At 48.3% G+C, this 22,546-nt stretch overlaps 1 protein-coding gene across 2 annotated transcripts in view; it reads left to right on the plus strand.

Moving 5' to 3' along the window:
* Positions 1–7,440: 7,440 nt before the first annotated feature.
* ITGA9 (integrin subunit alpha 9) overlaps positions 7,441–22,546 on the plus strand; it is a 365,208-nt gene continuing 350,102 nt past the window's right edge. Inside the window, exon 1 of one of the 2 annotated variants that reach the window (XM_044934133.2) lies at positions 7,441–8,145. In XM_044934133.2, the coding sequence (XP_044790068.1) occupies positions 7,961–8,145 (185 nt within the window). In that variant the 5' untranslated portion in view covers positions 7,441–7,960. The remainder of the gene's footprint in view (positions 8,146–22,546) is intronic. The other variant, XM_006077035.4, reaches the window with a different exon arrangement.

The following is a 22,546-nucleotide window of genomic DNA, read 5'->3' on the forward strand; positions in this document are numbered from 1 at the left end:
TCAATATGATTGGTTTAATTTCTGGGATGATTAATGGATTAAAGTTTTTTGGGGGGAGTGGGGTGTTTCCCTGGTGGCTCAGATGGTAAAGAATCTGCCTGCAGTGCAGGAGACGTGGGTTCAGTCTCTGGGTTGGGAAAGTTTTTTACGACCGTGTATGTGGTGGGTGTTTGACACTTGCTACTTTAGTCCTGACCCCAGCTCCATTTTGCAGTTGAGAAAATTGAGGTTTTAAAAGTGCAAATCACTTTATTGAAGGGCACACAGCTAGTGTGAGAACTGAGCTAGGATGGGTCCTAGGTCGGTCTCATTGCATATGCTATGGTTCTGCAAGCTGGGTAATAGGTGAGGAGGCAGAAGGAGTCATGGGCACATAAATCTGAGAAACACTGTGTGTGTGTGTGTGTGCGTGTGTGTGTACATACAGTGATTACATTTGTGGTCAAGTCTTTGTATGACATAAGCTTTATTTTCTCTTGGATAAATACCTCTGAGTGGAAGGGGTAGGTATAGGTTTAATTCTAAGGAAACTGTTGAACTGTTTCTCAGGTTGGTTGCACCGTTTTGCATTTCCAGCAGCAGTATATGAGAGTTCTGGTTCTTCCTCGTCAGCATTCGGTATACTCAGTCGTTGAAATGTTTGCCATCTTAATAGGCATGTCATGATAACAGATTTTCTTACGGTTTTAATTTGCCTTTCCTTAATGACTAATAATATTGAATATGTTTTCATGTGCTTGTTTACAGTCTATATCTTTTTTAGTTAAGTCTTCAAATGATTTGCATATTTTTGAGTTGTTTCATATCATTGAGTTTTGAGAGTTCTTTAATACTTATTGATACAAGTCTTTTACTAGTTATCTGCTTTGCAGAGATTTTCTTCAAGTCTGAGCCTGTATTTTCATTCTCCTAATAATGTCTTTTGAAGAACAGAAGTTTTTAACTCTGGTGAAGTTCAATTTTATTTATTTATTTTAAAATTTATTATATTGAAGTTGATATACAATGTTGTGTTAATTTCTGCTCTACATACAAAAAAGTGACTGAGTTATACATTCTTTTTCATATTCTCTGCCATCATGGTTTATTACAGGATACTGGGTGTACCCTGTGCCCTACAGTAGGACCTTGTTTCTCCATTAAAGTCCAATTTATATTCTACATTTCTTAACTTCTATTTCATATTTTAAAACCTTAGGTACCTTCTAGAGGAATTCTTGGTTTGATTTTACAACTCGCAGATTTACTCTTTGGCAACCTATTCTACTATTCAGCCTATATGTTGAATTTTTTTTCAATGATCAAATATTTAGAATAAAAATCAAATCAATCATCATTTTTATTGACTATGCCAAAGCCTTTGACTGTGTGGATCACAATAAACTGTGGAAAATTCTGAAAGAGATGGGAATACCAGACCACCTGATCTGCCTCTTGAGAAACCTATATGCAGGTCAGGAAGCAACAGTTAGAACTGGACATGGAACAACAGACTGGTTCCAAATAGGAAAAGGAGTACATCAAGGCTATATATTGTTACCCTGCTTATTTAACTTCTATGCAGAGTACATCATGAGAAACGCTGGGCTGGAAGAAGCACAAGCTGGAATCAAGATTGCGGGAGAAATATCAATAACCTCAGATATGCAGATGACACCACCCTTTGGCAGAAAGTGAAGAGGAACTAAAAAGCCCCTTGATGAAAGTGAAAGAGGAGACTGAAAAAGTTGGCTTAAAGCTCAGCATTCAGGAAATGAAGATCATGGCATCCGGTCCCATCACTTCATGGGCAATAGATGGGGAAACAGTGGAAACAGTGTCAGACTTTATTTTTGGGGGCTCCAAAATCACTGCAGATGGTGATTGCAGCCATGAAATTAAAAGACGCTTACTCCTTGGAAGGAAAGTTATGACCAACCTAGATAGCATATTCAAAAGCAGAGACATTGCTTTGCCAACAAAGGTCTATCCAGTCAAAGCTATGGTTTTTCCAGTAGTCATGTATGGATATGAGAGTTGGACCATAAAGAAAGGTGAGCACCGAAGAATTGATGCTTTTGAACTGTGTTGTTGGAGAAGACTCTGGAGAGTCCCTTGGACTGCAAGGAGATCCAACCAGTCCATTCTAATGGAGACCAGTCCTGGGTGTTCATTGGAAGGATTGATGCTAAAGCTGAAACTGTAATACTTTGGCCACCTCATGCGAAGAGTTGACTCATTGGAAAAGACTCTGATGCTGGGAGGGATTGGGGGCAGGAGGAGAAGGGGACGACAGAGGATGAGATGGTTGGATGGCATCACCGACTGGATGGACATGAGTTTGAGTGAACTCCAGGAGTTGGTGATGGACAGGGAGGCCTGGCGTGCTGCAATTCATGGGGTCGCAAAGCGTCAGACACGACTGAGTGACTGAACTGAACTGAATCATGCATCTCCTTGAGAAGAGCAATTATTCAGTTCAGCTCAGTCTATGAGCTTTGTTTCCTCAGCATAATTGTTACAGAAAGAGGGTGACGTCATTCTTGCTTTTGATACTTAGCTGAGAAGTCATATTTGAGGACCCTGGTTGATTGGTCTTTTGCCTGTCGTGCCCCACTCCAGGATGAGGGGTGAGAGTCAACACAGTGCCACCAGAGGGCGCTCTCTTGGGGGCAGGAACTCCTCACGCGTCCCTGCTGTATCCAGTCCGCTGGGACACTGTCTAAAGACTCATTCTTCTTGGTCCCACATGGAAGCAGATAGCTCTACTGCTGCTGCCTGGTCCCAGGGGCAGTGAGGACAGGACAGGGCATGCTGCCCTGGCAGTTCCTACTCTCGTGTCCCTGCTCATGCCCCATTTGGAGCTCCAAGCTGCTATTTCCTGCTCTCCGGTATCTTCAGATTTTGAGCATCATTGGAACCACTGCCCAATCTCCTCTTCTAAGCGAGAGTCCTCTCCCATGTGTGCCTAAGTGTAGGATTCCTTTCAAAATCTGATTAGACTGACTTCCATGTTTCAGGGATTTTCAAGATTTCTTATCTAAAAGGAACCCCCCTTCTGATCTTCCAACTTTATTATGGATCAAAACCACATTTGTTTCATTCCTGGAGACCTGTGTTGAGAGGAGAGACTGTAACTGATGCATTATTGTCCAACTTGAATGGAACCTGTGGGCAACATTTGTGTCTGTAGAAGAATCTCAGGGTTTGAAAGGCCACCAGTACAGACCACATATGCCAGTTGTTGTCGGGACACTTTGGTTTGCATCTTTGCTGCTTGCATGTTGGGGAAAGTTCAGCAGGTCCCACCATCAGAGGGGAACACGTGACCATTTTTTTTAGAAATGAAACTTGGGACAGTTCTGTCCATGTTGGAGAGGCCGTGTGTCTGTGTCACTGCTGACAGTCCCAGCCAAGCTCAGACTTTCAGTCATTCCCAGCAAAGCACCAGCCACGTGCGTGAAGATGTGCTGGATCCTTCGGAGAAGCTCTGCCACCAGGCGCGTACCACCGAGACCCTCAGGTGATGCCACACGATACAGAAAGAGGAAGTGCCCCTCCAAGCTCGAATGCCTTAGCAGGCTGCCGGGTGTTTGAGCTGAACCAGTGAAGCCAGCCCTTCCAGAAAGCACTCCAGTGAGGGAAGCAGTTAATAACAATATGAAAGGGATTGAAATGGCGGGGTAGGGGTGGTCTCCTGGATTGCAGACAGATTTTTTTTTTTTACCAACTGAGCTATCAGGGAAGCCTTTTAGGAGTACAGAGAAAAGGTAGTGCGTGCGCACACATGCGCGCGCGCACACACACACACACACAGGCATTGCACACACTGCATTTAAAGCCTCAGAACAGTGGGCAGCAGCTGCAGGAAATCACTAAGGAGGATATTTCAGGAGCGTCCACTAGTGGCTCACATCTGGAAAGCTGATTTGACAATTTGTCAAATCTGGAGGCAGATTTGACAATTTACAAAAGTGACTGTAGAGAAGGAAGCCCAGCTGGGGTGGGCCACCGACAGGAGGATGAGGTTATAGCTGCCAGGCCATGGGAAGCCGAGGTCTTGAACTTTTAAGTCAAAGAAGGTTCTAAAATTGCCCACTTAACCATGAAGCTGCTTTAAGAACAGTGTGTTGAGTTTTTTCTCTTTTACTCCAAATACAGACAGCTATTTCTAACAGTAAAATAAGTTGCATAATAATAATAATAATATTAAATTGCTAACATTTATCACTTACTTCCCACGTGCCAAACATAGTACAGTGTGATTTCCAAGGCATATGTCACTGAAGCCCAACAACAACCTCCGTGATCCTCTCTTTACAAATAGGGAAACAGGCTTGGAGAGTTTAGTAACTTCTGTAGGTGATCTCTATGATGTTACAGCTGAAGGTATGTGTCCCCCCAGAATTTGTGTGTGCTAACCCCCAAGTGTGACTGTACTCCAAGTAAGGAAGTAACTGAAGTTAAAAGAGGTCATAAGACTGGAGCCCCTCCCCGATAGGATTAGTGCCCTTAAGACCCATCAGAGAGCTGGCTTTCTCTCCATGCATTTACATGAGGAAGAGGTCGAATGACACACAGCAAGAAGGTGGCTGGCTGCAGCGCAAGGGGAGAGCTCCCACCAGTCACCAACCCTGCTGGCAACTTGACGTTGGTTGGACTTTCAGCCTTCAGAACTGTTAGAAAATTAATTGCTGTTGTTTAAGCCACCCAGTCTGTGGGGTTTTGTCCTGGCACCCTCCACAGGCTATCCATCCGACAACCCACCACACTGGGATTATAAGCACCAGAGCTCCTTACTCATTGCCCTAAACCACAACCTAGAAATACCATTCAAAAATTTTTATCTTTTGACAAGTGCCATGATAGTCTTAATATTTAAATTGAGGTAAGACATGTTTAAAGAAAACTGAGTGCCAAAGAATTGATGCTTTTGAACTGTGGTGTTGGAGAAGACTCTTGGGAGTCCCTTGGACTGCAAGGAGATCCAATCAGTCCATCCTAAAGGAGATCAGTCCTGGGTGTTCATTGGAAGGACTGATGTTGAAGCTGAAACTCCAATACTTGGCCATCTGATGCGAAGAGCTGACTCATTGGAAAAGACCCTGATGCTGGGAAAGATTGAGGGCAGGAGGAGAAGGGGATGACAGAGGATGAGATGGCTGGATGGCATCACCGATTCAATGGACATGAGTTTGGGTGAACTCTGGGAGTTGGTGATGGACAGGGAGGCCTGGTGTGCTGCAGTCTATGGGGTCGCAAAGAGTTGGACACAACTGAGTGACTGAACTGAACTGAAGACATGTTTTAAAAATGGGGCATTACCTATTCTAACACTGATGGTTGTTACTTAAAGCAGTTTCACTAAATTTGGATCTCTGGAAAAAAACATTTGTTTTGAGCATGGAAGCAGGTTGGAAATATTGCACCCGATAATAACAGTGGGAGTTTTGGCATATGAAATAATTCAATGGTAAAGTATTTGCTTAAATCTCTGCCTGCTATTATAGTTGAAGGTTTGGTGATAGTACTTGCCCTTCCTATGAACTTTCCGGATTTCAAAACCATGTGGAAATGTAGTTTGTCTTACATAAAAAAATCAAGTCGGCAACTTCTGAAGAATTAACATCAAGAAGCATATTAAGCCAAGTATCAATCATTTAGAGAATGATTATCAGGTTGTGAATGATCTTGGCCCTTTTGCTTTCTCTCCCTTCTTTGACAATACGGTAAGGATAACTTGCTTCCATAGGTTGGCTGGTCTCCTTAACCTATGCTGGGAGTGCAAGTGAGTTTCGACCCCTCAACAGAGGCAAGGCTATTCTAACAGGATTTCAGTTTGATGAATGCTTTGGCTTTATGGATAGAGCATCTTCTACATCCATCCCATTGCTGGGTCTCGTAGACAACTTAGGCAGTACAAAAGGATAGATAGATGGTGGATAGGTAAGTAGGAAGATAGATGGATAGATGATGTGTAAGTCAGCAAGAATAGCCCACAATCTCAACTGTAACCATAACTAATGTTTCAGGGAAACATCCAGACCTCTTTTTTTTTTGGGGGGGGGGGCATTATTAATTTTATTTATTGCTTACTTGTTTTATATTTTATCAATTTTTTTGATTATGTCCATTCTTTTAAAAATTCTAAAAATATAATTTCAAAAGGTTACACTCCTATTATTATAAAATATTGACTGTGTTCCCCATGTTGCAAAATACACCCTTAAGCATATTTTACATCTAATAGTTTGTATCTCCCACTCCTCCACCCCCATATTATCCCTGCCCCCTCCCCACTCAGACCTCTCTTTGAATCCTTGCTGTTCATCCTGGGACACTCAGATAAATCACTTAGCCTCAGTGCCTTAGTTTCCTCATCTCTATTATTGTTATTATTTTGTCAGGGGGGCATGATCTGTGGCTCACTGGATCTCACTTCCCTGACCGGGGACTGGACCTGGGCAATAGTAGTGGAAGCGCAGAGTCCTAACCACTAGGCTGCCAGGGGACTCCCTCATACCTTTTTTTTATGCGCATGTGGACAGAGGAGCCTGGCAGGCTACAGTCCTCAGGATGGCAAAGAGTCATACAGGACTTAGTGACTGAACGACAACAAAAGCCTACATTTGTCATCATATTTTCAACATGTTAGAACTTGTGGAATTACAGCTCAAACAGTGCTCACAGGGAAATTTAGTGTGTGTGTATACATGTGTATCATCAGTTCAGTCGCTCAGTCGTGTCTGACTCTTTGTGACCCCATGGAGTGCAGCACACCAAGCTTCCCTGTCCACACCAACTCCCAGAGCTTACTCAAACTCATGTCCATTGAGTCAGTGATGCCATCCAAGCATCTCATCCTCTGTCGTCCCCTTCTCTTCCTGCCTTCAATCTTTCCCAGCATCAGGGTCAGCTCTTCGCATCAGGTGGCCAAAGTATTGGAGTTTCAGCTTCAGCATCAGTCCTTCCAATGAACACCCAGGACTGATCTCCTTTAGGATGGACTGGTTGGATCTCCTTGCAGTCCAAGGGACTCTCAGGAGTCTTCTCCAACACCACAGTTCAAAAGCATCAATTCTTTGGCGCTCAGCTTCCTTTATGGTCCAACTCTCATATCCATACATGACTACTGGAAAAATAGCTTTGACTGGACAGACCTTTGTTGGCAAAGTAAGTTCTCTGTATTTTAATATGCTGTCTAGGTTGGTCATAGCTTTTCTTCCAAGGAGCAGTATAATATTTATATATAATGCATATTACAAATAATATATATATTAGAAAAAGAAAAATCATAGGGTTAAAAATCTAAGTGTTCATCTCATGGTACTAGAGAAAAATGTTGCAAATCTAGAGAAAGTAGAAGAAAAGGTAAAAACAAATTGATAACATTTTAAAATTGGAAAGTAAATGTTACAGAAATAAAATCATTAACGTTAAAAGTGGGTTCTTTAAAAAAAATTAATAAAATTAATGGTTCCTACAAAGACATATCAAGAAATAAAGAGTAAAAACACAAAATACAAGTAGGGTGGGCTCAGGACCCGGCGCCCAGGGCTCGCCGGGGACACTGGGCGCTGGGGCGGGTCTCTGGGCTCCTCCGCGGCTGCGGGAGGTGGTGCCGGGCTCGCGGCCCGCAGGGAGCGCTGCTGCGCCGTTCCGCCGCCGGCCACTCAGGCCGCCCACCCCGCGGGCGCGCCTCTCCGCAGTCCAGCGCCGCCCGGCCCGGGACCCACTCGCTCCGAGCGCGCACACTTCTCGGCTGGACAGAGGACGCCGGCCGCTCCGGGCCGCCCCTGTGCTGTCCTACGGCGCCCGCTCGGCCCACCGCCCCCAGCCCGGCACCGCGTCCCGCCTGAGCCCGAGCGCAGAGTTCCGGGCCCCAGGAGACTCTCGGCCGTCGGCGGACCCCTCGGCCCCTCCGCCGGCGCGCTCGGCGCCCTGCTCGCGGGGCTCAGGGGAGGGCGGCGGCCAGCTGGGGATGGGCGGCTCGGCGGCGCAGAGGGGCGCCGGGGGGCTCCGTGCGCTGCTCCTGGCGTTGGTGGCTGCAGGGACCCCTGCGGGCGCCTACAACCTGGACCCGCAGCGCCCAGTGCGCTTCCAAGGTCCTGCCGGGTCCTTCTTCGGCTACGCGGTGCTGGAGCACTTCCACGACAACACGCGCTGGTGAGTGCCCTCCCGGCCCGGACCCCGACCGCAGCCCGGCCCGGCCCGGCCCGGTCCCGCTGCAGCCCTGAGGCCGCCGCCGCCTTTCCGGCCTCTCCATGCCGCCGTCCCGAGGGGGCGATTTAAAGGTCTCCGTTGCGCGCAGCCCGGCCGCCTAGGAAAAGAAGGGACGAGGGAAGACACGGTCTCTGGTCCCGGACGACCCGGTGGGCTCCCCAGGAGGAGGGGGCCGGGCGCCTCTCCGGGTGGGAGAACCGCCGGGATTGCCCCTCGGCCTCCCAGGCAGTCTCGGCTTAACTCAGGGGCGCGAAGTAACTTGGCTCCTCTGCCTCCACCGGGCTCTGGAGGCCGGGCCAGCGCCTCGAAAGTCCCTCTCCGGGGTGACCGGCAGACTTCTCAGTTTCGAGAACTCTTGGTGACACCCCCCCCCCCCCCCCCCCCCCCCCAAACTCGCCCGGTTTAAGCGTCTCCTGCCGGCTTTGCAGCTGGAAGCAGTGTAACCGCGAGGGGGAGTGGGCTCGGTGTGCCTCGGGGAGATGCCAACTGAGTGGTCCTCAGGCTCATCAGGCCCTCTGGGGAAGCGAGCCGAGAGGGTTGGGAAGGCAGGGAAGGGGGACAATCCAGGACACTCAGTGACAAGGCCGGTAGGGCTGGCTAGTGAGTGATTTCTGGGGAGGCCTGGGTCTCACCACACAATGGAGGTGGCTGCCCTGGAGACAAGCACTGTATAGAGGTCGAGGAGGACAGCTGCCCCCTCAAAGTCCCCCTGAGAACTCTCCTCATTAGGCACCATCTGCAAAGGGGCACAGAGCTTGAGTGGCCAACCCCCGAGGAGAAGCACCAGGGAGGTTGGTCTCTCCTTGGCCCTTTCTTCCGGCCTAAGAGCAAATGAAACAACCACAGGAGGGGTCAGGCACTCCTCAAACAGTTAGAGGGTGGATAGTTCCCCACTGGGGGCCTAGGCGGCAGCTAGTCAGGGACTGGTTTTATTGTGAGCATCCTTAGGGATTGCAGGCTGGAAGGGCAAAGTCAGACCTCCTCTGTGCTCAGCTTGCAGTTCCGCCTGGAATTGGACAGAGACTGATGGAACTGGGAGGGTTGGTAGATTCAAGTCTTGAGCATTCCTGGAAAATCGGGAGCTTTGTGACCTGCCAGCCCTTTAACAATCATGACGTTTAGGAGAGCTGCCTCCAGGAGAACCAGCTTTGAAGGTCTTTGTGTAGCTCCTGCCCAGTTCCCTGTCTCCCTCCCTACTGTTCACCCCAGTTCTTGAGTTAAAGGCCAACTGTCATTTCCTGCAATTGCCAAATCCCCCCTTGACAGCAAAGCAGGCTGACACCTTTTCTGTGTCATCCCGTGTACTCAGTGTGCCCTGTGGGCTTTGAATTTGGTAGAGAAGGTGGCCTGGCCGGGAGCAGATAGAGAACACATCCCAGGATCCGAGGCTAGGCTCCGGGACTGTGTGACCTTGGCACAAAGCCTGTGGGGAGTGCTGTCAAAAATAGGACTAGTCAGGGCAGGGGGCTGCTGAGGAGGGGCAGGCGGGGAAGCTGAAGCATCACTGATGCCGGAGGACCTTTACCCTACAGAGAGCTGCCAGGACCTACCTCCCGGACTTGGATGGGCCACAGGTGGAAGCTGCCCTAGCTCAGAGCAAGTAGGGGGAGTCAAGACCTGGAAAAAGAGTTGTCTGCTTTTTTTGTTTTTAAAGTCTTTTGGCCAAGCCGCACTGCATGTGGGATCTTTAGGTCCCCAACCAGAGATCAAACCTGGGCCCCCTGCAGTGGAAGCACAGAGTCTTAACTATTGGACCACCAGGGATGTTCCCAGCCTGCTTTGTTTTTAAAAAAGGGATGAGGAAAGCCTGTGTGATGTGAATGAATTTGGCAAGTGCAGGAAAAGACCCAGGGTATGTGGCAGAGAGGGGTTGAGGATGGAGGGTCATGCTGGTTAGTGGCTCTGGTGTCAGGGGAGATGTGGGGCAGATATTTCAGGGATTCAGAGGAGCCCCTCATTACAGCCATGCTGCTGGTCTCAAAAGCTTTCTCTCTGCTTCTTATACTGAGTGGGCTGCTCTTTTTTTTCTTATTCTTTTTTTATATTATTATTGAGATATAATTCACATATAACATTAATTCCAGGTGTACAGCATAATGACATGATATACATATATATTATGAAATGTTCACCACAATAAGTTCATCCTAACATCTGTCATCAGACACAGTTACAATTTGGTGTGCCACGAGAACTTTGAAGACTTACTACTCTCTTTTAAATATGCAATACAATATTGTTAACTGTAGTCACCGTGCTGCATATTACATCTCCACGACTTATTTTTATTAAGTTCTCTTGGAGTATAGTTGCTTTACAGTGTCATGTTAGTTTCCACTGCACACAAGGTGAATCAGTTATACGTGTACGTATATCCCCTCTTGCTTGGATTTCCTTCCCCTTTCTGTCACCACAGAGTATTATGTAGGGTTCCCTATGCTCTACAGTAGGTTCTCATTAATTTCCTATTTTACACATAGTAGAATCCCAATCTCCCAACAGCTTGCTCTTTTTATCTGACTTTTTGTCCCTATAATTTTTCAAGTACCAACTAATCCCTCCTGTGATCTCTTTAAAGCAGCTTTTCCTTTGCCTCTCCCCTACTCCACACTGCCTTGATCTTTTATTAGTTCTGGCTTATCTCCTTGACTTGTATCCTTCTGCTGTTTCTTCCAAGCATTTTGGGCTTCCGTCATAGCTTAGTCAGTAAAGAATTTGCCTGCAATGCAGGAGACCTGGGTTTGATTCCTGGGTCAGGAAGATCCCCTGGAGAAGGGAATGGCAACCCACTCCAGTATTCTTGCCTGGAGAATCCCATGGACAGAGGGGCCTGGTGGGCTACAGTCCATGGGCTCAGACATGACTGAACGACTCAACCAGTGCCAAGCATCTTATCTCCCTTCTCTTGCTTCTTGGTCTTAGACCTTGAACATTATTCTCTGCTGACTGGGTTGCCAGTCTTGGTATACCATGGCCTTTGAAGGAAGAGACTTCCAGCATCTCCTATTTTCTTCTTTCTTTTCCTTCTATCTTTAGAGGCTAGACTTACTGTGATACTCATGAAACTTCCTCCAAAGGCCTCCCACTTGCATAGGCCTCTATCCAGCCCCTGTGCTTAATTCTGTACTCATAATTTTGTATTCATTTTCTTAAGGGTAGTTGCCCTATATTTGTAGGATTCAGGCCCTGTGGAATCTGGAACTGTTACTCGGTCTCTACCTTAACGTTCAGCTCTGGGGTTTGTTGATTGACTTAGTGACTGATGGTTGGTCTCTACCTACCAGGCAGTCCTTGGGTCCTGGATCTTTTAGCTTTGCTTGAGGGACAGGCAAGTTGTTTCCAATGATTCACGATTATAAACAGCAACAGGGTAAACATCCTTCTAACAAAAGCCTTGCGGACATCCTTAATTATTTCCTTTGCATAAGTTCCTGGGCTTAGAATCACTCCGTCAGAGAGGGAGGGAGGCTTTCAGGCATTTTCTCTGAGTTTCCATAGTGCCAGTGAAGCTGAAATGTGAACTTTAGGGGGATGTATTAACTGTGGAGTAACGTACCAAAGGGCTGCTCCAGTCCAGTGGGGGAGCAGAGCCACCTGCGTGAAGGAGACTTCAAAAAGATGGCAGAGTCGGGTTGGGTGTAAGTGATAGTCTTGACGAGGAAAAGTCATGTATTGAAACTCTGAATGGAACAGAAGGCAGTGTTCACTAAACCTTATGTCTTCTGTCTTTCCTCTTGAGCAGAGATTATTCTTTAGCTTCTTCATTCAGTCTTTCATGGTTTAATAGTTTTGCCTCATGCTCATTAAACACCTTTGTACAGGTAGGAGGATTTGTCTTGTGTAAGGTAAGGTGGGAGGGGAGTGCTGCGTGGCGGGGAGAGTGGGGGCTCTACAGGGGTCAGAGAGGAGGGGTCCCCAGACCGAGGGCCCCCCAGGCACACATCACAGAGCACCCGAATGTGCTCTGTCAGCAGAACTAATTATGGGGACTAGTCTGCGTCTTCTCGAACCCCATAACTGAGCATCCCGAGCATTTTGTTTTTAAACCAGAATTGTCACTGACCGGAGGTCCTAGCTCTCCATGTGTGGGGTGGTGGGGGGGGCTTGCCTTCTGAGCCGCGGACCCTCATCCTGCACCTGCAGTCATGCTGCATTGAGAACGGAGCACGACCCCACCTCTCTCCGAGGGTGTGGCTTGAGTGGCTTCTGCCACATGCTCTGGGCAGTGAGCGCTGTCCCTGTGGCCAGATGGACCGCAGTACCCCAGGGAGCGTGATAGATGTCGCTGGTATCGGTTTGGATGCAAACATGCAAGGGACTCGGTTTCTATTTTTTCCCAGTGATCCCCGTCTGCCTGCCCTGAGCTAGCGTCCTTTCCCAAACCTGCCACCCCCGGCTCTTCTCGCCCCCTTTGAACAACAAGCAAGAGGTCCCAGGGAGCACGGACAGAGCAGATTTCTGTCCCCTTCCTGTAGACATGGACAGTCCCTCAGCTGCAGGGCAGACGACTGTGACACCCTGTGAGATAAATACATGCAGCCCGGCAGGCGTCCAGGCCCCTGAACGGGGTGCTTTCACACCCTCCCCTCCCCTCCTTCCTCTGGGCCCCAGACGCCCCGGAGTCTGAGGCGGTTGGGTGCCCTGGCTTCCTTTCTGGAGACTGCTTCCTGCCCCATCTCCTGGGACACATCAAGACGGCTGTGCTCCGGCCCAGAGCAAGTGCTCGGAAATGGAAGAGGCGCCGGCATTGCGCTTTGTTAAGGTTGTCTGAGCATCACTCAGTGAGGAACAGGAGGCGATTCAGAGCTGAGGGGAACATGGCATCCTCTCATTTGCATGAAGCTTGAGAATTAAGAGAACAAGCTAGCTGGTTCTGCACTGCCAGTGCCGTGGCCACGAGCCAGGTGCATTGCCATTTAAATTAATTACTACCAGGGATTTCCCAGGTGGTCCAGTGGTTAAGACTGTGCTTTCACTGCTGAGGGCATGGGTTTGATCCCTGGTTGGGGAGCTAAGATCCTGCATCCCATACCGTGTAGCCAAAAAAAAAAAATCGCAGCCAAATAAAATGAAGAATTCAGACCTGCAGTCACACCACCACATTTCAACTTGTCAGTAGCCACAGGTGCCTTGTGGGTGCTGTTTTCAACAGCACACAGGACATTTTCACCATTGGGGGAGTGTTCCAGTGCTTGTTTGGAGCAATGACTTGTGTCTTTTTTTTTTAAGTTACTATTGAATTTGTTACAATATCACTTCTGTTTTACATTTTGATTTTTTGGCCATGAGGCATGTGGTATCTTAGTTCCCTGACCAGGGATCAAACTGGCACCCCCTGCATTGGAAGGTGAAGTCTTAACCACCAGACTGCCAGGGAAGTCCCTGACTTGTGTCTTAAACAGCTCAATAGAGATCCAAAGGTGATCTAACCAAGAAAAAAAAAGTCAGCCTCTGCATATCTGAGTATTAAAACTGAAATGAGGGAGCTTAAATTTAATTAAAACTTAATAGCTGGCAGCCTCTTTACATCCATCAAACATTGGAGTGCCTGCTCTATGCTGAGGGCTAGGGATTCAAGAATGAAAAATGCACTCAGCCTGATGGATGAGAAGATTGTGGGCTTCTCACCTTGTATTTCAGGCAGAAATAAGATGTGGGCTCCGATGTGGGAGGGCAGGTCCTCAGGCAGGCAGGGGGAGTTCTGATAGGCAGAAAAGAGCCCCATGAAGATAGAACCTTTGGAAGGGGGATGCTGGGACCATGGGCCCTGTTCCCCACCCCAACCTGGCTCTGTGCAGAACACCCAGAGATGCTGGTGGCAGCCAGGCTGTCTCATAACCTCTGGCGAGGTCTTTGCCCAGCTCTCAGGCTGGGCTGTAACCCCACTTCCCCATCTGGGTTTTCTGGAAGTAGCTTTTTCAGATCTTGTTCCAGGTTCTTACTAGCCCTGCAGTGCCTGCTTTTTCAAAGTGCTCAGGAAGAGATGACACATGTATGAGGCCCCAGTTCTAAGGGGCCCTGGACAGCATCTCTTGAGGGTTTCCGTGACATTTCCCTGAAGATCTCAAGAAGCTGGCGAGGGTGCTGTTTCCTGAGCTAGTGCTGAACACTGGCCGGGGCAGAGGCAGCTGTCACACTCCAGAGAGAACCTTCCAGGGCAAGAAGACAGACTCTCTCCAGCCAGTCTCTAACAGCCCAGAGTGTGAGAGTGTGAAGGGCCGGGCCCCGCCAGCTCTGAGCCCCCAGCGAGCCGCTGCCGGTCAGGAAGCGGTCTCCTTCTGATAACCCCCATCGTGATCTGTCTGCGGAGGATGCTGTTGTCACATGTATTAAAAGCAGCCATGGTGTTCCCAGAAACCACGTGCTTTCAAGGGTTTAACTTGAAACTTTAAGAAATCAAAACAAATGACCCCATCAGATAGGACTTGCTGGGCATCTGCAAGAGGTCCAATCTTTCACAAATGTGATAGTCTCTAGGGGAATCTTTGGGACCGCATGGTGACCGGTGTCTAGTTTACCAGATGGAGAAGTAAGGCTCACGGAGTTACATGCCTTGACCAGGGTCCATTCTAGCCTTGGGTAATCATGGTGCACTGGGGCCCTCGGTCAGTCTGTGTCCTCTGGGAAGCAGATGCTAAGACAGAGATAGGAGTTGAAAAGAATTATGGGGACGGGGAGTAAGGCGGATGAAAGAATAGGGGATTTGAAACAGAATTGGGCAGGGAAAGCCTCAGACGGTGATGTGGGCCTGATAAAAGTCTCAGCCAACTTAGAGGGAAGCTGCTGTATAGAATAGGGAACTCAGCCTGGTGCTCCGTGATGACCTAGATGGGTGCGATGAGCGGGTGGGAGGGAGGGTCAAGAGGAATAAGATATAAGTATACTTAACAGCTGATTCACATTGCTGTACAGCAGAAACTAACACAACGTTGTAAAGTAACTGTCCTCCAATTTAAAAAATACCCTATGATAAGCCATAGTGGAAAAGAATATTTAAAAAAGAATGTATATATATATATATATAATATATATACACACACAACTGAATCACTTTGCTCTATAGTAGGAATTAACAACGTTGTAATTCAACTATACTTCAATAAAAATCAGTAAGAAGAAGTCTCAGCCAACTCAACAGGGGCATCCCCAATCCCCAGCACCCCATATGATCATAGTCAGTCCCCGTGGTTGCCTGTGGAAGGCCTGGCCTCAGCTTGATTGCCTGAAAGGGGCAGCAGCTTGCGGCTGTCAGATAACTGTCCCCTTGCAGCCGTATGGACGAGGTGCTGGGCTCAGTGGTGGACACAGAGCCCGTCGTTTGTGAAGGGTCATGTGAGGTGTGTCCCTCAGCCTGTGGCGTGGCTGGGATAATCTGTGCTCCTGCTCATCCTGCTGTATCAGCCCAGGCAGTGCTGGGATTCTGGGCTGTTAGGATGAACCCCAAAGCAGACTTGCAGGGTGCCTCTTCCTGACCTCGGGGAAATCACAGGTGAGGGGTGGAGGAGGAAGAGAGCTCCCACCTTATCCTGAGCCTCTGACCAGAGCTGCAACCCTGGTATCTTGTGACCCACAAAGCCTTAAGCCATGTGGATTTGGAGGGACAGAGTAGTTGAACTGAGGCCAAAGCAGAGAAAAGTGTTTGATCATCACTTTTTTTTTTTTGCTAGAGGGAGCCTTAGGAAGTGAAAGCGAATCCAAGATTGGTGAGAATCCACTCTTTGAAACCGCAGGGTCACTTGGTCCCCAGTTTCTGCTTTTCTGGGACTCTTGTTACGAGTTTAAATTTGTAGCGGCAGCAGCCGCAGCACTGCTGATTGCTTAGCCCATGTTGAGTCCCGTTCTACCTGCTTCATGTGTATTGACTCACTCACCGTTCCCTACAGTTGCTTCAGCTAGTCGTCACTGTAGCCTCATTCACAAGGGGGAAACTGAGGCATGGAGGGACAGAGTAGTTGAACTGAGGCTTGCACCTTTGCCTCTCAAGAAGGCAAGAGTTAAGAGTTTAGGGCCTCAAGGCACCCAGACATCTATGTTGTGAGACTCTGTCCTGCTTTCCTGAGAAGGTTCTGGAAGCTTACCAGTGACACCCTTTGCAGAGGTTTATTCAGGACCCACTGGCTACCTGTGTGGAGATATTGGGGTTTTGCTTTCCAGAGATGCTCAGTCCCTCAGGAAAGAGGGACCAGTCATCCTGCCAGGGATGTTTGTAGGGTCTGCGCTCACCCTAGGTCACAGTTAGGACAGATATGTCCTAGGAAATATGGAACGTTCTGGAATTCCCTGTATCCATCCTAACCTCTCTGGGTTTCCCTCCCTCCATCTGCTCCCTTGAGTGCTCCTGGCTCCCACGGCTTACTGAAAAATTTCCTTTGGAGAGTAGATGGGGAAGGATGCCACCTCTGCTGGTGTTCAGGATTCACCCCTGGATTTGTAATATTGTTAAAGAAACCCACTCAGACTCAGAATTTCTGTATAAATGGCCAGCAGTATGAGAGCAAAGATGATTTAGGTCTGCCCCCCGCCCCCTGCAAATCTCAGCATCAAAAAGGCATGGGATGAATTTCTTCCATCTCAGTTCATCTGTTGGTGTGTTGAAGCTCTCCCAGCCCTTCTGGACTGTCTAGCCTGGAAATGCTGCAACACGCACACACCCCCGAGCAAAGTTGGCTGTGTGCAGGCCCCTCCAAGGGCAGCAGTGTGCAGGGTCCTGGCACCACCTCTCCACCAGCTCGGGTCCTGAAGTGGACGTTCTACACTCAGGGGAGTGGGGTCCTTCCTGACTCTGCCTTCCTTAGGGCCCCTGGTTCCCTGCTGCTGCTGCTAAGTCGCTTCAGTCGTGTCCGACTCTGTGCGACCCCATAGACAGCAGCCCACCAGGCTCCCCCGTCCCTGGGATTCTCCAGGCAAGAACACTGGAGTGGGTTGCCACCTGGTTCCCTAGCAACGACCAAATCCGTGGTCTGAGCCATAGCAGGTGTGCTGCCGAGATGTACAGTGGCCCTGCCGGCCTGCCTTCGCCCCCATTTAGAAGCTGTGTGTCTTAGCAGGTTGCTTCAGGTGTTTGAGCCTCGGTCTCTCCTCTGTGAAAGAGGAACAAGGACAGTTTGTACTGCATGACATTGTGGGGGGAGTTAAATGAGATTATGTCTGCAAAGCCTGAAACATAACGTGCACCACGTAGTAGAACCTGGATAAATCTGAGTAGCTGTTTCTTCCTGTTTCTTTGATCCAGCATTCCAAGCTAATGATCTTCATCCTGACTTCAGATGCTAACATTTTGCTTTCAGAGCATTTGTTGATTCATTCATTTATCAAAATTTGAGCGTCAGCACTCCATACAGAAATGAATGAGACGCTCTTTATTATGTGTCGTCTCTAAAATTTTGGTCATGCCCAGCATCAGTCTGCATTTTTATTTATTTATTCATATGTCTGTTTCCAAAGATCTGAGTTGGCTACTTTAATAGGAGACTTGTGGGACTGTAAAGCCTGAAGTTTTTAAAAATCTTTTTAAAATCCAAGTATAATTGGTGTACAATATTATGTGTTTCAAGTGTACAACATAGTGATTCAATATTTTTATAGATTATAATTCTTATAAAGTAATTATAAAATATTGACTATATTCCCTGTGCTGTTCAAGGTATGCTTGTAGCTTATTTGTTTTATGTACAGTAATTTGTACCTCTTTAGGGCTTCCCTGGTAGCTCAGGCAGTAAAGAATCTGCCTGCAATGTGGAGACCTGGGTTCAATCCCTAGGTCAGGAAGTTCCCGTGGAAAATGGAATGGCAACCCACTCCAGTATTCTTGCTTGGAGAATTCCATGGACAGAGGAGCCTGTGGGCTACAGTCCATGGGGTCGCAAGAGTCAGACACGACTGAGTGACTAACACATGCACAATTTCCTACCACTGTCTTGCTCCTCCCTGCTTCCCTCTCCCCTTTGGCAAGCACTAGTTCCCTGTATCTGAGTCTGTTTCTGTTTTGTTACGTTCATTTTTTTGTTTTATGGTTTAGGTTCCACACATGAGTGATTGCATATAGTATATGTCTTTCTCTGACTTATTTCACCGAGCATAACACCGTCCAAGTCCACCCATGTTCTTGAAATTTTGCCATTTGCTTGCTTTCTTATGGCTGAGTAATATCACATTGTATATATACCACATCTTTATCCATTCATCTGTCGCTGGACACTTAGGTTGCTTCCAAGTCTTGGCTATTGTAAACAATACTGCTGTGAATATTGGGATGCATGTATCTTTTCGAATTAGTGTTTTTGTTGTCTAGGAATGGAATTGTGGATCGTATGGGGATTCTATTTTCAGGTTTTTAAGGAACTTCCATGGTGGCTGCCCCAGTTTCCATTCCCACCAACAGTGTAGGAGGGTTCCCTTTTCTCTGCATTTGTTATCTGTGGTCTTTTTTGATGATGGCCATTCTGACAAGTGTGCGATAAAACCTGTCATTTCACATGGCTCTTCCCTCTCTCAGAGAGCAGATTGGAAGCCATTCCTATTCTGGGGAGCCCTGTCCTTCATGCCAGCATCCAGATAAGTCTGGGAGCTAAATCCACACTTCCAAAGAGCTGGTGAGGATTTTAGCCAAAAAAAAAAAAAAAGTAAATGTAAAAGTATTGACCTGTTTTTCTTAGAGAAGAAAAATTTTTTCAAGAAACCAACAGGAAGACCTCAAGACCCAGGTCTCCAGAGTTCTGCAACGTGCTCTGGCTCTCAGATTTTAATGTCTACCTAATGCTCTCAGGTGGGGAAGGAAAACCTCAGCTCTTTGCCATGTTTCCGTCTCTGGGTGTATCTACCAGGGCCTGAGCCCCTGGCCGGGGCAGCAGCCTCTGAGGACCCTTTATTCCCATCCAGGGCGGCCAGGGGGGTTTAATTCCTCTCCAAGGCGGGCCCCTCCCTGTGACTCTGTTCTTTCTTCGTTGGTCGTGGAATTCCACCAGTTTCCTTCTCAGGGAGTGCAGGATTTGGCATGGTCAGGTGGCTTTCCTGGCTCCGGCTCATCCAGTCCTGGCTGTGTTTTGCCTAGGAATGGACGTGGAGTGATTCCTGGGGTTTCCCTGAGGTGTGGTGGACACGCAGTGATTGAATTCCACTCCTGTAACTAAAACATGGGTCCCCGGGGAAGTTTTGGTTTGGGGATCAAATGCCTGAAAGCAGACCTAATGGGTTTAAGGGTTTTAATCCCCACTTGCTGTCCTTGATCTGGCTGTAGTTTCGCCCTGTGGAATCACTGCTGCGGTATTTGTGGGAGAGAGGAAACCTTGGGGACAGTGTCCGTTCCAAGCCTTCCCGAGGAGGCAGCTGTGGTTCAAGCCTTTCCTGCCACCTGTGTCCCTGGGGAACTGACCCGTGGTTTGCTCTCAGAGGCTAAGGGGTAGGTTCAGAGCTGGATGGGTGGCTGGATGGGAGCCCTGGTGACCAGCTTCCCCCGACACGGGTCAACCAAGGAAGTGGCTGTGTTGGAAAAATGGAGCGCACTTAACCTGCCACATAGAAGGGAGTTCAGAGGGACTGGAAAGAGCATGTCCTTGGATGTGGGCCCCTGGGTTCAGACCCCAGCCCTGCCACTTACGAGCAGTGTGCCCATCGTCTCAGTAAAACACACTAGACGCTGCCTGGCAGGATTGCCTCAGACGGGAAATCAGACAATCCATGAGCATGGCTGGGGCTGGCAGATGAACAGATGAGCCCACATTTCCAGATAGGTGCGTGAACTGCTCATTTAGAGAGGCGGCACCTTATTGTAGTTTTGATTTGCATTTCTCTAATCCCGTGGATGGAGAAGCCTGGTAGGCTGCAGTCCATGGGGTCGCACAGAGTCGGACACGACTGAAGCGACTTAGCAGCAGCAGCCGCAGTCATTATCGATATTGAGCATCTTTTCATGTGCCTATTGGCCCTCTGTACGTCTTCTTTGGAGAAATGTTTATTTAGGTCTTCTGCCCATTTTTTTGTTTGGGTTGCTTGTTTTTTTTGTTGTTGAGTTGTATAAGCTGTTCGTATATTTTGGAAATTAATCCCTTGTCAGTTGCATTGTTTGCAAATATCTTCTCTCATTCTGTAGGTTGTTTTTGCATTTTGTCTAGGTTTCCTTGTTGCAAAAGCTTGCAAATTTGATTAGGTCCCATTTGTTTATTTTTGCTTTTGTTTCTAATGCCTTGGGAGACTGACCTAAGAATACATTGGTACAATTTATACCAGAGAATGTTTTGCTTTTATTCTCTCCTAAACATCAAGGTCCTATTGTATAGCACAGGGAACTGTATATTCAATATCCTGTGACAAGCCATAATGGAAAAGAATATGAAAAGGATTATATATGAATCGGAGAAGGCAATGGCAAGCCACTCCAGTACTCTTGCCTAGAAAATCCCATGGATGGAGGAGCCTGGTAGGCTGCAGTCCATGGGGTCGCTACGAGTTGGACGGGACTGAGCGACTTCACTTTCACTTTTCACTTTCACTCAATGGAGAAGGCAATGGCAACCCACTCCAGTGTTCTTGCCTGGAGAATCCCAGGGACGGCAGAGCCTGGTGGGCTGCCGTCTATGGGGTCGCACAGAGTTGGACACGACTGAAGCGACTTAGCAGCAGCAGCAGCAGCAGCAGCACATATGAATAGCTCAGTCGCTTTGCTGTAGAGCAGAAATTAATAGAACATTTTAAATCAACTGTAAATAATGGCTTCTCCGGTGGGTGAGCTGGTACTTGCCTGCCAATGCAGGAGACACAGGACGAGGGTTTGATCCCTGGGTGGGGAAGATCCCCTTGGAGAAGGAAATGGCACCCCACTCCACTATTCTGGTCTGGAGAACTCAGGGCTACAGATTGTGGGGGTTACAGTCCATGGGGCTACAGTCCATGGAGGTTGCAAAGAGTCGGATACGACTGAGCCCACATGCACACATTACTTCAATAAAATTTCACAGTGGCGGGGTGGGGTGGGGCGTGGGGGTGGGAGAGGCTAACCTCTGGGCAGCACTTTTCCACCAGCAAAGTGAATATTCTGGGAAAGCGGGAAGGCAAATGAAGTTCAGCCTCATGGGGAGGAGAAAGGCCTCCTTTCATCCTTTGGGGACGGAGCCTCCAATCCAGAGTCTAAGCGCAGGGTCACCTGCAGAGCATGAGGCGCCTTTTCCAGACAAGGTCACACATGTGAGTGGCTGGCACCTGTCGGCTCCCTTTTCCTCCTTTCTGGCTGATGTGGGGAGGGCAGAGTAGGGGAGTGGGCACTGTACCCGACTGCCAGGGTGCGTGCTGCACTTGGCATCTCTGTGGGCTCAGGTGAGTGCCATGACCTCGTGTGGCCACCTGCTTCTCCATCTGTAAAGGAGGAATACTATCAGTGCCTCCCGCAGGCTTGTGGTGAAGATGAAATGCAGTTCAGCCCAGAGGGAGCCTAGCCCAACACCTGCACACTCCCCGTGCCCAATACAGGCTGGTGGTCCTTGTAATTAGGAACCCGAGTTCTGAGTTAAGGAGGAGACTCTGGGAAGTGCCTGGGCAGTTTCTGTGCATCTTTAACTGGGAGTGGGATAGAGGAGAGCTTGATTCTCAGGGGTCATCTGTTCATACTGGCCCCAGATGAGAGTGATTGTTTGTAATCAGTGTAGGTGGTTCTAGAACCCTTCTTAGAAGTCACCTGGAGAGTTTGTAAAAAATGCATGTTCTTTTTAAAAAAGATTTGTTTTATTTTTATTTATTTGTCTGGCTGCTCCAGATCTTATTTGTTACGTGCGGGATCTTCGATCTTCGTGGCAGCATGAGGGATCTTTAGTTGTGGCATTTGAACTCTCAGTTGCGACATGTGGGGATCTGGTTCCCTGACCAGGGATCGAATCTTGCCCTCTTGCATTGGGACCTCGGAGTCTTAGCCGCTGGGCAACCAGGGAAGACCCAGAAAACACGTTCTGATCTAGTGGAAAGGGGATGGAGCCTGAGATTCTGCCTTCCCCTTATGCTCCCAGTTGTTTTCCATTCTGCTGCTCTGAGGACCGCAACTGGAAGTCAAGCAAAGGTCCGAAGCAGCGAGATGAATTTTCATGGGGAGCCTGTTGGCGGGGATGCTCGGCTCCTTGAGATGGTAACTGTACAGAAGAAAGAAGCATCTTATTGTCTTATCAAGAGTGCCAGGAAAGATTTGGGTGGGAGGGTATGTTGTGTAACTCAGAGCGAGAGAAAAAGCCAATGTCATCTTTTCAGTGGCATGCCCTGAACTCTGTCCTCTCTCTCAGGATCAGCCCGGCCGATAGCCAGCTGAATTAACTTCAGAAGAGGCAAGCTCATTAGCTGGCCTGTGGAGCAGCCTTACTGGCCTGCA

Source organism: Bubalus bubalis, chromosome 21 (assembly GCF_019923935.1).
Source record: "Bubalus bubalis isolate 160015118507 breed Murrah chromosome 21, NDDB_SH_1, whole genome shotgun sequence".
Taxonomy (NCBI): Eukaryota; Metazoa; Chordata; class Mammalia; order Artiodactyla; family Bovidae; genus Bubalus; species Bubalus bubalis.